This window comes from Panthera onca, chromosome B2, assembly GCF_046562875.1.
Source record: "Panthera onca isolate mPanOnc1 chromosome B2, mPanOnc1 haplotype 2, whole genome shotgun sequence".
Lineage (NCBI taxonomy): Eukaryota > Metazoa > Chordata > Mammalia > Carnivora > Felidae > Panthera > Panthera onca.
Window position 1 is genome coordinate 11,029,452 of NC_138343.1, and position 13,259 is coordinate 11,042,710.

The window sequence follows — 13,259 nt, forward strand, 5'->3', positions numbered from 1 at the left end:
CGGCCCGCGCGGCCGGGGAGCGCGCCGTCCCTCCGCCCGCCACCGGGGCGACCCCTCGCGGCCCCGCCCCACCCCGGCCCGGGCTCCCCGCGGAGGCGCCCGGCTGCCCCGCCTCCCCCACCCGCGCGCGCCAACTCCCAGCTCGCGGCCCTGATTGGCCGCCGCATTCCCGCTTTCCTTCCCGAACCGCCATTTTGAAAATCTTGTTGATTCGGGGGAGCCGAGAGCGCGGCGCGAGCGTCACGCCAGAGAGCGGCCCGCGCGCCTCCTCCTCGGCGCTCGCCGCCGCCTCCCGGAGCCTCTTCGTGCCTTCGCGCGCCAGGCCCGCGGCGGCCGGCACCGGCGGTGAGGGCTGCGTCGGGGCAGAGGAGGCCGAGAGGGCGCCGCGGGCCCGCCCGCACCGCCGCGGCCATTTGGACGGCGGCCTGGGGCGGGGGGAGGGGACGCGGGGCGGCCGGCGGCGGCGGCGGCGGCGGCGGCGGCGGCGCGGGCCGGCGCGAGCGGGCGGGGGGCGGCGCGGGCCCGGCGGAGGGAGGGGCGGCTCGGCGCCCGCGGTTTCCCGCCTCGGGAATGCCCACAGCCGGAGGGAAGCCGTCCCCGGGGAGTAAGCGCTGCTGTCCCGGCCGCGGGAGGAGGCAACTTTGAGGTCGGGTTTCCCGCGGCCCCCGGCGTCCTGGGGCCGTGAAGGGTCGGGCAGGTCTCGGTGGCCGCCCCGTCCCTGCCGCCGGGGCCGAGGGGACCGAGACGTGTGGCTTTCTGCCCGCCCGCAGGTCGACAGCATGTCCTCCTCGGGCCCAGCTGCAGAGGGAGAGGGAACCCCCGCCCAGCCCGCGTCCGAGAAAGAGCCCGAGATGCCCGGCCCGAGAGAGGAAAGTGAAGAGGAGGACGAGGACGACGAGGAGGAGGAAGAGGAGGAGGAGGAAGAAAAAGGTGGGAGAAAAGTCGCGTCTCTATTTCACAGAAAACCGTTTTCTTGCCTCCTTTTTTGCGCCTGGAGACGCAGAATCGGAGGGATCTCTGGCGAGAATGTTGGCGAGATTTATCCCTTTTTGGTGTTGAGCAGTGGCAGAGAATTGGTGAATTCCGGTTGGTAGAAAATAGCTGTTGGCGTTGTTATTTACGCATTTGGGAGTTGCGGTTGACTTGTGGCCAGCAATCGGCGTTCGTAACGTTTTCGTCATTTGACAGGACGTTTCTAAGTTTCAGATCTGTTTTTAAGACTTGTTTGTTGGCTTTTGAAGTCGCTAGGGTTGCTGTTTTTAATTTCATCTTCTGCTTATTTAAGTACAGGTGTTTTGCCCTTTGAAGTTCTTGCGAGGTCTTTCATGAAACCACACATGCAGACGTGAAGACGTTATTCATGCTAGTCCTGGAAATGTTTTGACAACTTTTCATGCATCTGCTGAACTTCAGCAGAGGCCCTTTGCAGAGGTTCGGGGGAGTTCACTCTCACGGGGAAACACCAGCGAAAGCTGTTGCTGCTGGAGAAAGTAGTTAAATACGAAAGCGGTGAACTGTGAAAGAGCTCCGAAACCGGTCTCAGTTTTGGAGTTGCAGGAGTGCACTGTTAACCATTATTTGCCTGGAGGCCTGAAGCAGGAGGACCTTACCGGATGCGGGACTGATAGAGCATCACTTTCTCCAACATGCACGGGGCACTACCACTTCCGGGTATGCCAGGTTCCTAAAATGTTTTCCAGTCGCTTAAAAAAATCTGTATCACAGTTCTCTTAGCGTCCTTTGATGATATTAGGCCAATCCAGGTTGGTTTAATAGGTGGCTCCAGCCAAACTTGGGAAGAAGTTTGAAGTGTTCTTTCCAGACCCGGGTTTAAGTGTCCCATTTCTTTTAAGCCTCAGCCAGCCCCAGGTCAGCATTTTATACCTACGATCTGGGTTGAGATTACACGGCATGCCTTTTTGTTTGTTAGACGTGGTAGGTGCTCTGAGATCGGAGCATTTCCACATTTAAGTACTGAAGCGGTTGGAGAAAATTATAAATTATTTTCAAGTTACTCACAATACAATAACTAAAAATTGGCTGCAGTATCTCAACTATTAGTCCAGAATTTTCTGAGTGTTTTTACCTCCGATTTTTTGTTTGTTGTTTAGTCTCTTTTTAAAGACCAAGTTTCTATACCACAGGGATGATGGACTCCTCTGTCAGGAAAAAAATTACAGAAATCGTGAAAAAATACTACCTGTGGCTGATACAGTAATGCTTAGGGGCCAGATGATCGTTCAGAATGCGATTTTTTTTTTTTTCCTCCAGAATTACCCCCAAGGAGTTCTGTAGTTGTTCTAATTGATTATTGTTTCCTTCCTTTGACGTGTTTGTGGAGCAACTAAAATTGTGAAGGTTTTTATCCCAGTCAGCCCTGAAAATTTGACTGTACTCCTGGGGCATCTCAGAAACAGGACAGCGCAGTCTGCCAAAGAAGAGTGGACTTGACTTGGGTGGGGAGGGGCTAGTATGAAAGATGACTCTTAGCTTTGTGTCTTTGGCAGCCGAGCTGACTATATTACCATTTTCTGGAAAACGTAATTCACACAGGTGAGCAAGTGTGGAGAGGATTCGGAGTTCTGTTTGAGCGCACGGAGTTCGGTGCCTGGAGGACACGAAGGGGAGCTGTCCACTGGCGGCTCTGACAGCTGATGTGAAGCTTAGAAAGCTCTTGACTGGATGCATGTCGGGAGAGTCATTAGCTCATAGATGGTAATCGGAGGCAAGCACATGGTTTAAGTCCGTCAGGGTTTCAGCAGCAGGATAACAGGGATTGCTTTAGAGTGTGTTTTCTTCCCTCTGCACACCATTGCCAGAATATACCTGCCGGAATCCCTTTATCCTTACTCGTTTTTTCTGCGCAAATCCTTACGTCTCCAAATCTTTCAAAGCCACCTCCAAATGTTTTGATCGTTTTTCCTTAATCCAAAAATAATTACCATCTTCAACTCGGAGAACTTTTATTTGTATCTTTCCTAAGGTGTGTATCGCCTTCTCCTTGGAGTATATTTGTGACTAAACACCACCAGTAGACGTGATGTCTTTCAGGATATTCAGTATCTTCATCATCTGTTCATCCCTCCCCCCCCCTTAGTATCTAGTGAGGCTTTGCACAAAACAAGCATTCAGCTGAATGAATGAAAGGACGTTCAGTGATAGAGTGTTCTCTTTTTTATCTGAATTTGTGTCAGTGGGTGTAAATCATTTTAGAAATTTAAGTTTAAAGGTTTAAGTTTTTAAGTATATGTTATATGTCTTTTTTAATGTTTTTAAATGTTTATGCATTTTTTTTTAATGTTTATTTTGAGAGAGAGAATGCATGCACAAAGAGAAAGGGTGAGAGAGAATCGCAAGCAGGCCCTCTGCTGATGAGCCCTACTTGGGGTTCGATCCCAGGAACCAAGAGATTATGACCTGAGCCAAAATCAAGAGTCAGACGCTTAACCAACTGAGCCACCCAAGTGCCCCTGTAGCCTTTTTTTTTTTTTAAAGCAGTCCACACCATAAACAGTTTAACTTTTTTTAGAATGATTTATGACCACTGTTATAAACATTTACTGAACTACAAAATAATGTCCTCCCAGTCAGTTGCAGTAAATGTGAACTTGTAGAATTTTGCCCTATTTATAGCAACATTAGGCTGCTCTGCCTTAGCTAAGGTCCTTGTTTTTCTTTCGTCAGCTTGCTGAATTATTGCTTTCTTTGTATGTTTTTTGAAGTTCTTATAAACTCAGCCCAAGCTAGCTATTTGATGATGTACCATAAACTAAATTGCAATCAACAGAATTAGGTCTAATTAAAGAGTCGGCCTTGGTGATAGTTCACAAAGTGACTGGACTTTCGTTAGCAATGATTGTAGTTGAATAAAAGTTTTTTGCTTTCTGATCTTTTTTTTAAACTGGATCCCTTGTGACTTGCCGGGCAAATAAAATGTTACTCTAAAAAAAGATTTCAGTGATGTTGTTAACTTACTATTTTTCATCTCTCATTTGCTTCTCAAAACCATGCTCAGGAGAAGAGTAAAGTATTAGAGATTTCTGCAGTTTTTCCTTATATGTTTATCCAATAAAATTAGTATGTTCTTTAAGCCTCTGGTTATTTAAGAAGTATTAAATTAATTTCTAGAAAAGAGTCTGATCGTGGAAGGCAAGAGGGAAAAGAAAAAAGTGGAGAGATTGACCATGCAAGTCTCTTCCTTACAGAGAGAGCCATTTACAATTGCACAAGGTAAGTTTATTCTGTTCTTTTCACTTTACACTAAAAATGTTTAAATATCAAAATTATGGTCAGCAGTGCTCAGTTTTTAGTGTTTACTAAGTAGTTATGTATTAATGGTATAATTTCATTTAGTTTGCCCTATTGAGCAAAAGCTATAAATAAATTATGCTGTAAAAATAACCATCATTAAAATAACTGTAAATCTATTAACACATAATAGTGCTTAACTTTAATTATCACGGTGTGTTTTTTCCTAGGAAAAGGACAGAAACTTTGTGAAATTGAAAGGATACATTTCTTCCTGAGTAAAAAGAAAACGGATGAACTTAGAAATCTGCATAAACTACTTTACAACAGACCTGGCACAGTTAAGACCTTTTTTATGTCTTTAATCTAGTAACATATTTATGTATTGCAATACTGTGCGATAGAAGCATATAATTTTAGTTCTTGAAAGGACTTCAGCAATCAACTAGTTCAGTTTCTGTACCATACAAATGAACAAACTGAAACACACATTTATTAAATGATTTATCACAGAATACATAGTTGGATATTAGCAGTTAGGATTGTAATATCCAGGCTTTGTAGTATAGTTTTTATGCCAAACTGAATTTTTTTAATTGTGGTGATTTTAGTGATCTTTAAATGTATTAGAAGAAATTTATTTTGGGAAGGTTTCCAGCTATTCAGAAAAAATGATAAAGTGTAATTGTATCTCATTTTGAGCAAATATCTGATAAATTAGGTGGTAATTCTTTGGGGATTTGTTAAAACAAATCTATTTCATATAATTGAGGAAACTGCTTTCGGTTTTGCAAGGACAAAGTGAAGTTTGATGTTAGAATCTTGTGTGTTATCTCATTTGATCTCACTACAATCTAATTTACACAAGTCTCATTACTGTTAAATCGTATAACTTTTGGATTTTGGAGGTCTTCTGTTCTTTTCAAAAAATAAAATCCATGACTCTCTCATATAAGAAATAAATATTACTAGTAATGTGTATTACTTGGGGAAAGGATCTTTTTTTAAGAAGTGACTTTCCACATCCCCTAATACTGTCAGATAACATTTAGTTGTAGTTCTCTAATTGTCAATAAAAATTCCCAGATGGAAATTTGTTCAATTCAAATTGTTATTTTTAAAGAATTAAATTTTTAAGCCTTTTATAACGTTAATATTTGAGTGACAAATACTATTTTCAGTTGTGAGTTAAGAAATGTTGAATAAACCAATACTATAACTGGGAAACAGATTTGAAAATACAAATGTTGGCTTTGAATTTTTCTTATGTACATTACTGGGCAATAAATAGCATTAATAATAAAGGAAACATTTTCAGGTGTCCTCATTAAAGAAGAATGTGGGTCAGTTCAGTGGCTTTCCATTTGAAAAAGGAAGTGTCCAATATAAAAAGAAGGAAGAAATGTTGAAAAAGTAAGTTATTTTTACATGTATTGTGTTTTGATCAATGTATTTTGAGTTAATTTTTAAACCTTTAAATAAGACCATCCAAACATTTTTAGTGGACTGCTAATTCTTTGCTTTTAATGCCAAGATCTTAACATTCTTTGTAGCTATTAACTTGGGATATTCATTAGTTTCCCATAAGTAGTTACTGTTAAGATTATTGAAAACACATTAAAAAATGCTTCTATTTCTTAGAAGCATACGCAAATAAGTCATTCAGACAGTTCAAAATTCAAGTCTTGGGAATAGAGTGAAAAATCCACCACCCTCCTTTATCTCCCGCCAGCCTTTCTGTTCCCCCAGCTTGTAGGTACCATTTAAACTATTTTGAAAATAATCAATTTGATGAAAACATGTTCTTTGCCACAATGCAAGCAAGATGATATATTCTTAAGAGCTTTTGTTTATTAAATCCTTCATAGTTTAAAAATAGTAAATAATAGAGATGATTATTCCTTCATCACAGTAGGAGTGCTGAGGGGAAAATCTAGTGTTTAATCACTAACTATGTTTGGCTCCATAGCTCAGGGGTTAGAGCACTGGTCTTATAATCACCAACCAGAAAAACTAAGTCCATGAATTTTATAGTATTGAAAACTTCTTACGTTATTTTCTAGTGAGTTGACTTAGTTTATTCCTTTACTACCTTTAAAACTTAATTGGTAGGGGCACCTGGGTGGCTCATTCGGTTAAGTGTCCAACTCTTGATTTCATCTCAGGTCATGAACTCCTGGTTCATGGGTTTGAGCCCTGAGTTGGGCTCTGCACTGGTATCTCGGAGCCTACTTGAGGCTCTCTCCTCTCCCTCTCTCTGTCTCTGCCCCTCCCCTGCTTGCAAGCACGTGCTCATTCTCTCTGTCTCTTAATAAATAAACTTTAAAGGGGTGCCTGGGTGGCTCAGCCAGTTAAGCATCTGACTTCAGCTCAGGTCATGATCTCACAGTTTGTCGTTCAAGCCCCATGTCAGGCTCTGTGCTGACAGCTCGGAGCCTGGAACCTGCTTCAGATTCTGTGTCTCCTCTCTCTGCCCCTCCTCCCGCTCGTGCTCTGTCTCTCTCTGTCTCTCAAAAATAAATAGAAATGTTTAAAAATTTTTTTTTTTTTAATTTAAAAAGCTTAACTGGTAAATAGTGTTTTCAATTTATTAATAATCCTATCTGGTTGTATTTTATACATTAATCAAGATTATTAGGAAACATTAGATGCTTTTTTTTTTTTTTTTAAAGGAAGGACTTATTTTTAACTTACTTATTTTGATAGAGAGCACGGGAGGGGCAGACAGAATGAGAGAGAATCCCAAGCAGTCTCCGTACTGTCAGTGCAGATATCAGGACCGTGAGATCATGACCTGAGCTGAAGTCAAGAGTCAGATGCTTAACCAACTGAGCCACCCAGGTGCCCCCTGGGTTGGATGTCTTTTCTTTTTTTTTTTTTTTAATGTTTGAGAGAGAGCATAAGTGGGTGAGAGACAGAGAGAGAGGGAGACAGAATCTGAAGCAGGCTCCACACTCTGAGCTGTCAGCACAGGGCCCGATGGTGGGGCTTGAACCCATAACCGTAAGATCATGACGGGAGCTGAAGTCTGACTTGACTGACTGAGCCACCCAGGCGCCTCCCCCCTGCCCCCATGCTTTTTTTAATGTTTGTACCTGAGCGACTGTGGTTAGCTATTGCCTTTATGTTGTGGAGAATGTTTATAAACTTTGCTACATAACAAACTTGGTTTCTTTCATTTTCTGTTTTAGGTTTAGAAATGCCATGTTAAAGAGCATCTGCGAGGTTCTTGATTTGGAGAGATCAGGTGTAAATAGCGAACTGGTGAAGAGGATCTTGAATTTCTTAATGCATCCAAAGCCTTCTGGCAAAGTGAGGACCAATTTTTACTATTTCAGTAATGAGTCAGTTATAGTCTGTCCTTCCTTTCTTTTTTTATGGAACAGTTTAGTTTGCAGCATTGCTTCTCAACATTCAGTAGTGTCTTCTGCTTTCAAAGAACATGCACCAGTTTCATGACAGAAATAACATAGGAGGCATATAGATTTGTCTTCTTATCAGATACAGAAGATAGAAGATTAAGAAAAATAATTATTAACTAAGTTAATGTCAAATGGACAGAAATACAAACTAAGTATTCAGGGTTTTATATCTAGAAGGAACTGGAAGAACAGAAACAGGTTGAATTGAGGGTGAGGTGTTAGGCTGGATGGGGAACATATGCAACCTTCAACCAGGTGAGGAAAGATAAGATGGGCATATAGAACTGGGTATTTTCTAGACACTGGAATAATGGTTGGAAGTAAAATGGCCTTATACTTTCCCCCACTCTTCCTAAAATTCAGATTAGGTTTGCCTTAATTGTTTAACATAGGACTCGTTACTGACTTCAAATGTCTATTAAAGTATTACTTACCTGACTTTGCACTTTCAGTTTAAGTCTGTCAGTAAATATTTTCATAATCTTCCTCATTTTGATAGCAAAGAAATTGTGGAAAATCCTAGAGGACCTAGGAGTTTAGGGGAAAACCATCGGTGAGGGAGAGGAGAGGGCATAAGGATTAGGAACCAGAAAATAGCTCTGGAACTTTGGTTTTATTTGCTCTTGGTATGATTTACCATTAGCTGGAGAAAGACAGATAAAGAATATTTTTGTCATATAGCTATAAATCCAAGGGCTATGGTGGGGGTTTTTTTGGTTTGGTTTTGGGGTTTTTTATGTGTTTTGAATTTGGTTAAAAATGAGAGATTCCCTATTTTTTAAACTTTTACTATGGACAGACCTGTACTACTTAAGAATTTCATGTGACAAATTGAATACCATTTTCCCAGAAGCCATTCAGAAGTTGTTTAGGTTTTGAGGGATATGTTTACATTCTTTTAATCAGTGATTTTGAATGTGTTGGTTTTAAGACCCAATTACCCTCTTAAAAATTAATGAGGACTCCAGAAGCTTTTGTTTATGTGGGTTATTTTGATATTTACTATGTTATAAAGTAAAACTGAAAAAATTTTATTTATTTTTTTGAAAAAATTTTAAATACCAGTAAGCCCACTACATGTTAACAAAAGTAATGTATTATATGAAAATTACACTTTCAACAAAACTAGAAGAATGGCGTTGTTTTATATTTTTCCAAGTCTCTTCATGTCTGTCTTAAAAGACCGCTATATTGTTATTTGCTCTGGATTTCAATCTATCGCACATTGTTTTGCTTGAAGTATGTAAAGAAAATCCAGCCTTACCCAGTATGTAGTTAGAAAAAAAGAGTGTCTTTAAAAACTTTGACATAATTATGGATATTCTCTGACAGACCACCAGAACTCCACAGTGGTAGTTTATTAAAGGTTAGTTGTAATGTGGTCTCTGAAACCAACATTCACCAGGTGGAAATTATTGGTTTTTTCAATTGTGCAGATCTTCCAAATGTTGGCACGTTTCCATTAAACACTGTCAAAAAGTCATTAATTAATAAAATCACTGTCTCATCAGAAAAACCTTTAGGTATTAGGAGGCTGTTAAGTTCATGGTTATGGACGTGAATTTTCCATATGAAGTTTTGAAATTTATTATTGGCAATAAATATCATCAGTTATTTTCTTTAAAGGGACAGGCTCACGTTCATTTTGAGAACGTGTCTTTTAAATACCTAAGTCTGAAAAGGCATACTTTGACGGTTCTTTTACAAATGGTGTTTCATGAAAAAGGTGGCTGGCTCAGCTCCCAGCTCAATTGTGCAAGTGCTTTTTCTTGAGAAAACCAGTGAAGTTCAGTATGTGGCAAACGTGTTTGAGGTGTACCTCCCATTTTGTTACCCAGATGTCATAAAGTCACGTACTTAGAGGTTGAGAGTTAACATCACTAGTATTTATTGATTCATCAAGGACATTCTAAAACACCTTTTTCTTTTCACTTCTAGTGTGTCGTTATGAGGAATATAATGACTCCTAGCAGTTTGCTGCCTCTGCCTTGATTAGTACTAAAGTGCCAGCAATTTTACAACCATCTTTGCTTTTGCAGTCAGTACAAATATCAACACAGTGAAGAGAGAAAATAATGTCTTGATGTTATCATGAAAATAATTTTGATACTGTGGGCTTCTAAAAGGGTCTCAGGAAACCCTATGATCCATGAACCGTATTTTGAGAACCACTCTTTCAGTCTTTCTTATGGAATCTAACTCTTGTATCCACTTTTCATATCTGCTTCTGCGATGATTACTTCTTAATCTATTGATATCAATCTCAAGTTATTTTCTGTACTACCTACATTTTTGTCATTTAATAAAAACACTACAAACTCATTAGTAACTAATTTTTGTCCCCATAGTAGTAAAATTATTGAATTAACATTGTTTTACTATCTTTTTTTTGTTATACTTCTAGTTTGATTATTTTTCAGATTTTGTTTCCAACAAGTGATGATGCTGTTGACACTGGGTTCTGGTTAAGGTTTAACTGTTTTTAGGACCAGTACAGGAAGGCTCTAAAATATATATTGCTGCTGCTTTATTTATCTTTGGAAGTTGCATTTTCTTCATTGGTTACTTGAACGGTTTAACATTCTTTCACTTTCCTGTGTAGATTATTCTGCACCCATCCAGTCTTCTCCTTTACTAATTCCTTATATAGATTATATTCTTACTGCCTGTATCTGGTTCCTGAACTGAGATAGTAAGGGATACCACACTTTTCTAATATATTTGAGTCCTGGATTTCATATATTGATTGAATAGGGAGTTTGGACAGTCAGAGTCACCTTTTCTCCAGAATTTATCCAAATGGATTTGGTTCCTGGTACTAGCTGGTAATTGTAACAGGTTGTATAACAAGGATATCCATATACGTTCAAGGAAGTTTCTTTATAGAAACTTACAGAGAACCCCCTCTGAGAAATATCATTGGTCTACTAACTTAATTTTTTTTTTTATTTTTTTTTTAATGTGTATTTATTTTTGAGAGAGAGAGAGAGAGAGAGTGTGATTTAGGGGAGAGGCAGAGAGAGAGCGAGACACAGAATCTGAAGCAGGCTCTAGGCTCTGAGCTGTCAGCACCTGAGCCGAAGTCAGATGCTTAACCAACTGAGACACATAATCACTCCATACTAACTTAAAATTTCTGAACTGACGTAGATTGGCTGTAGGCCAGTCAGCCTCTCGGAAGAATAGGTTGTTTGGGCAGCTAGAGGCTATCTTATGAATTGTACATAACCTGAGAACAGCACATACACAAAACAGCCACCTTATTCTTAATTTTTGTGTAGGTGACAGTGACCCCTAGACTGGAAGTTTCTAGGAGAGAAAGAACCTGCGGTTCTGCCAACTTCATGAAAGACAGTGCCTACAGTTACCACTAACATTTATATAACTGTATATCATAAGGTTATGTTCTGGGATTTTCCTTACAATTTCTGCTTATTGCAGAAAATAACAGGAAAAAATAAAAATAGTAGATACCTATAATTTCGGAAATAATTTTAATTCCTCAGTGTATATCTTTTCAGATCTTTTATGCAAGATTTTATGGTTTTCAATTTCAGAAGTTAGCAAATACTCCCCCAAGAAAGCATTTAAGAATTAAATTTGCTGGTTAATATGATCAAATTGTTTCTTCACATGGTCTCTGCTTTTTAAATATGCGTGCTTTAATTGAATATCAAAGTAATAGCAGTACATGTATTTTGTGTTTCTTAATTAGTTTCATAATTAACATACCCAACACTAATTGCATATTTAGAGTCAATGAGAATATAAACCTGACATTAGCAAAAGTAGAGCCCAGAGGTAATATGAATACAAACTATATAGTTCATAAATTCAGGATGTGTAAAGTGAGGTTTTATTTCCTTTATGGATGGTTCTAGTCTTTGATTAGAGCATCCCCTAAAGCAAGAAGCTCCTCTGGCATAGCCATTAATGCTTACAAGGAATGAAATGAATTCTAAGTCTAACTCAAGATATTGCCCTTGACCACATGTAAGTAACTCTCTGAGCTTAATCTAGTGTGTACTTGGGCATCTAATCCTAGTCAGAACACAGAGTATGTATTTCAGCATTTGGAAAGAGTCTTGCCTAGGTGTGAGAACACAAATGAAGGGGTATTGGTAGTTCAGACAGAAAGATTTACTTGATACATTAAAGATGAATTGTTGTCTAAAGCTGCTAAGTTTGGCAATATCCCCTGAGATAGGAACAAGAAGAATAACTGAGTTGAGAAGTAGTTACCAAAAATGATTCACTTGGAAATATAATAGCCCATTGTTGTTATCTTTATTGTACACAGCCATTGCCAAAATCTAAGAAAACTTCTAGCAAAGGCAACAAAAAGGAACGGAACAGTTCTGGAATGGCAAGGAAAGCTAAGCGAACCAAATGTCCTGAAATTCTGACAGATGAATCCAGCAGCGATGAAGATGAAAAGAAAAACAAGGAAGAGTCTTCAGATGAAGAAGATAAAGAAAGCGAAGAAGAGGTAAAATGTTGGGTGTTTGTGGGTTTTCTCATTTCTTTCCATGGGAGAGTTAAATATTCCTGTCTTATGACCGGTATGGCCAGAAAACAGATTCTAGAAACTATCTACCATATTGGTTGTTTTTAGTTACAAAGACAGAGAAACAGTTAAGTATAAATTCTTTCCCTTTTGGAGCTTTTGGTTTTATGGCCATGTGAGAGCTTGGGAGTTGGAAGAGTGAGGTTGGTGTGGGCTGGACTTGAACTGGACCTTGAAGATTAGAGTAGATCAGTGGGAAGTGGGAGAGTGCGTGCACGGAGCCATTTTATTCTGTTTTATGTAGAAAGCGAGGGGTTTAAGAACCACCAGTTTTTCTCAACTCATTGGGGATGATTTAATGATCATAATAGCATTTGAGTTTTATTTGGTGGGTGGGCAAGTTTTGTACCACTTAGGAATCCCTGCCATTTTCTTTTACTTGGGAATATCAGTAAAATTTTGAGAGCATTAAGTTTCCCAAGTGAAACTTGAGGAAAAGGAGAGCTCTGAACCATTTAAAGAGTTAGCTTATACCCTTTCCTTGGTATGTAGCTTCAGTCAAGGAAGTGACTTCTTATTATTGCTAATAATGTTTTGATAGAGACTCTTTTATACTTTGTTTTGGTGTCCCCTTCAGTGGTCAGAATTTGCTCTGTAAGTTGGGTCATCTCCTTTGTCTTATTTAGGGACTTGATTAATTGGCTTGACTTTTTGGACCAAGATGATTCTTTTTTGTGGAGGGCTATCTGGTGCATTATAGTATGTTTGCCCACTAGAGGACAGTAGCACCCCCGCCCCAACTTCTAGTTATGAAAATCAGAAATATCTGTAGACATTGCCAAATGTCCTGGTGGGGCAGGGGGGGAATCACCTCCAGTTGATAACTACTGGATTAGAAGGAATAAAGATGTGATGAACTGAGTGTGTATTTGTTTTTAGGTACTTAAATCCATGATTATTTTAATGTCAAATTTTTAAAGATTTCTATAAAGCTAAGTATAAAGTGCTTCATAACTTAAAAAAGAATATTACAAATCTAGCAGGTGTTTCATAATATATTTTTGGTGTGAAGGAAGATGAAT

At 39.5% G+C, this 13,259-nt stretch overlaps 1 protein-coding gene across 2 annotated transcripts in view; it reads left to right on the top strand.

Moving 5' to 3' along the window:
- The first annotated feature begins 234 nt into the window (after window positions 1-234).
- DEK (DEK proto-oncogene) overlaps window positions 235-13,259 on the top strand; it is a 30,583-nt gene continuing 17,558 nt past the window's right edge. The window contains exons 1-7 of one of the 2 annotated variants that reach the window (XM_060614706.3): window positions 235-345; window positions 771-930; window positions 4,129-4,230; window positions 4,479-4,588; window positions 5,567-5,661; window positions 7,440-7,560; window positions 11,971-12,159. In XM_060614706.3, coding sequence (XP_060470689.1) covers window positions 780-930; window positions 4,129-4,230; window positions 4,479-4,588; window positions 5,567-5,661; window positions 7,440-7,560; window positions 11,971-12,159 — 768 coding nt within the window. In that variant the 5' untranslated portion in view covers window positions 235-345; window positions 771-779. Of the gene's footprint in view, window positions 346-540; window positions 647-770; window positions 931-4,128; window positions 4,231-4,478; window positions 4,589-5,566; window positions 5,662-7,439; window positions 7,561-11,970; window positions 12,160-13,259 lie in introns of those variants that run through there. The other variant, XM_060614707.3, reaches the window with a different exon arrangement.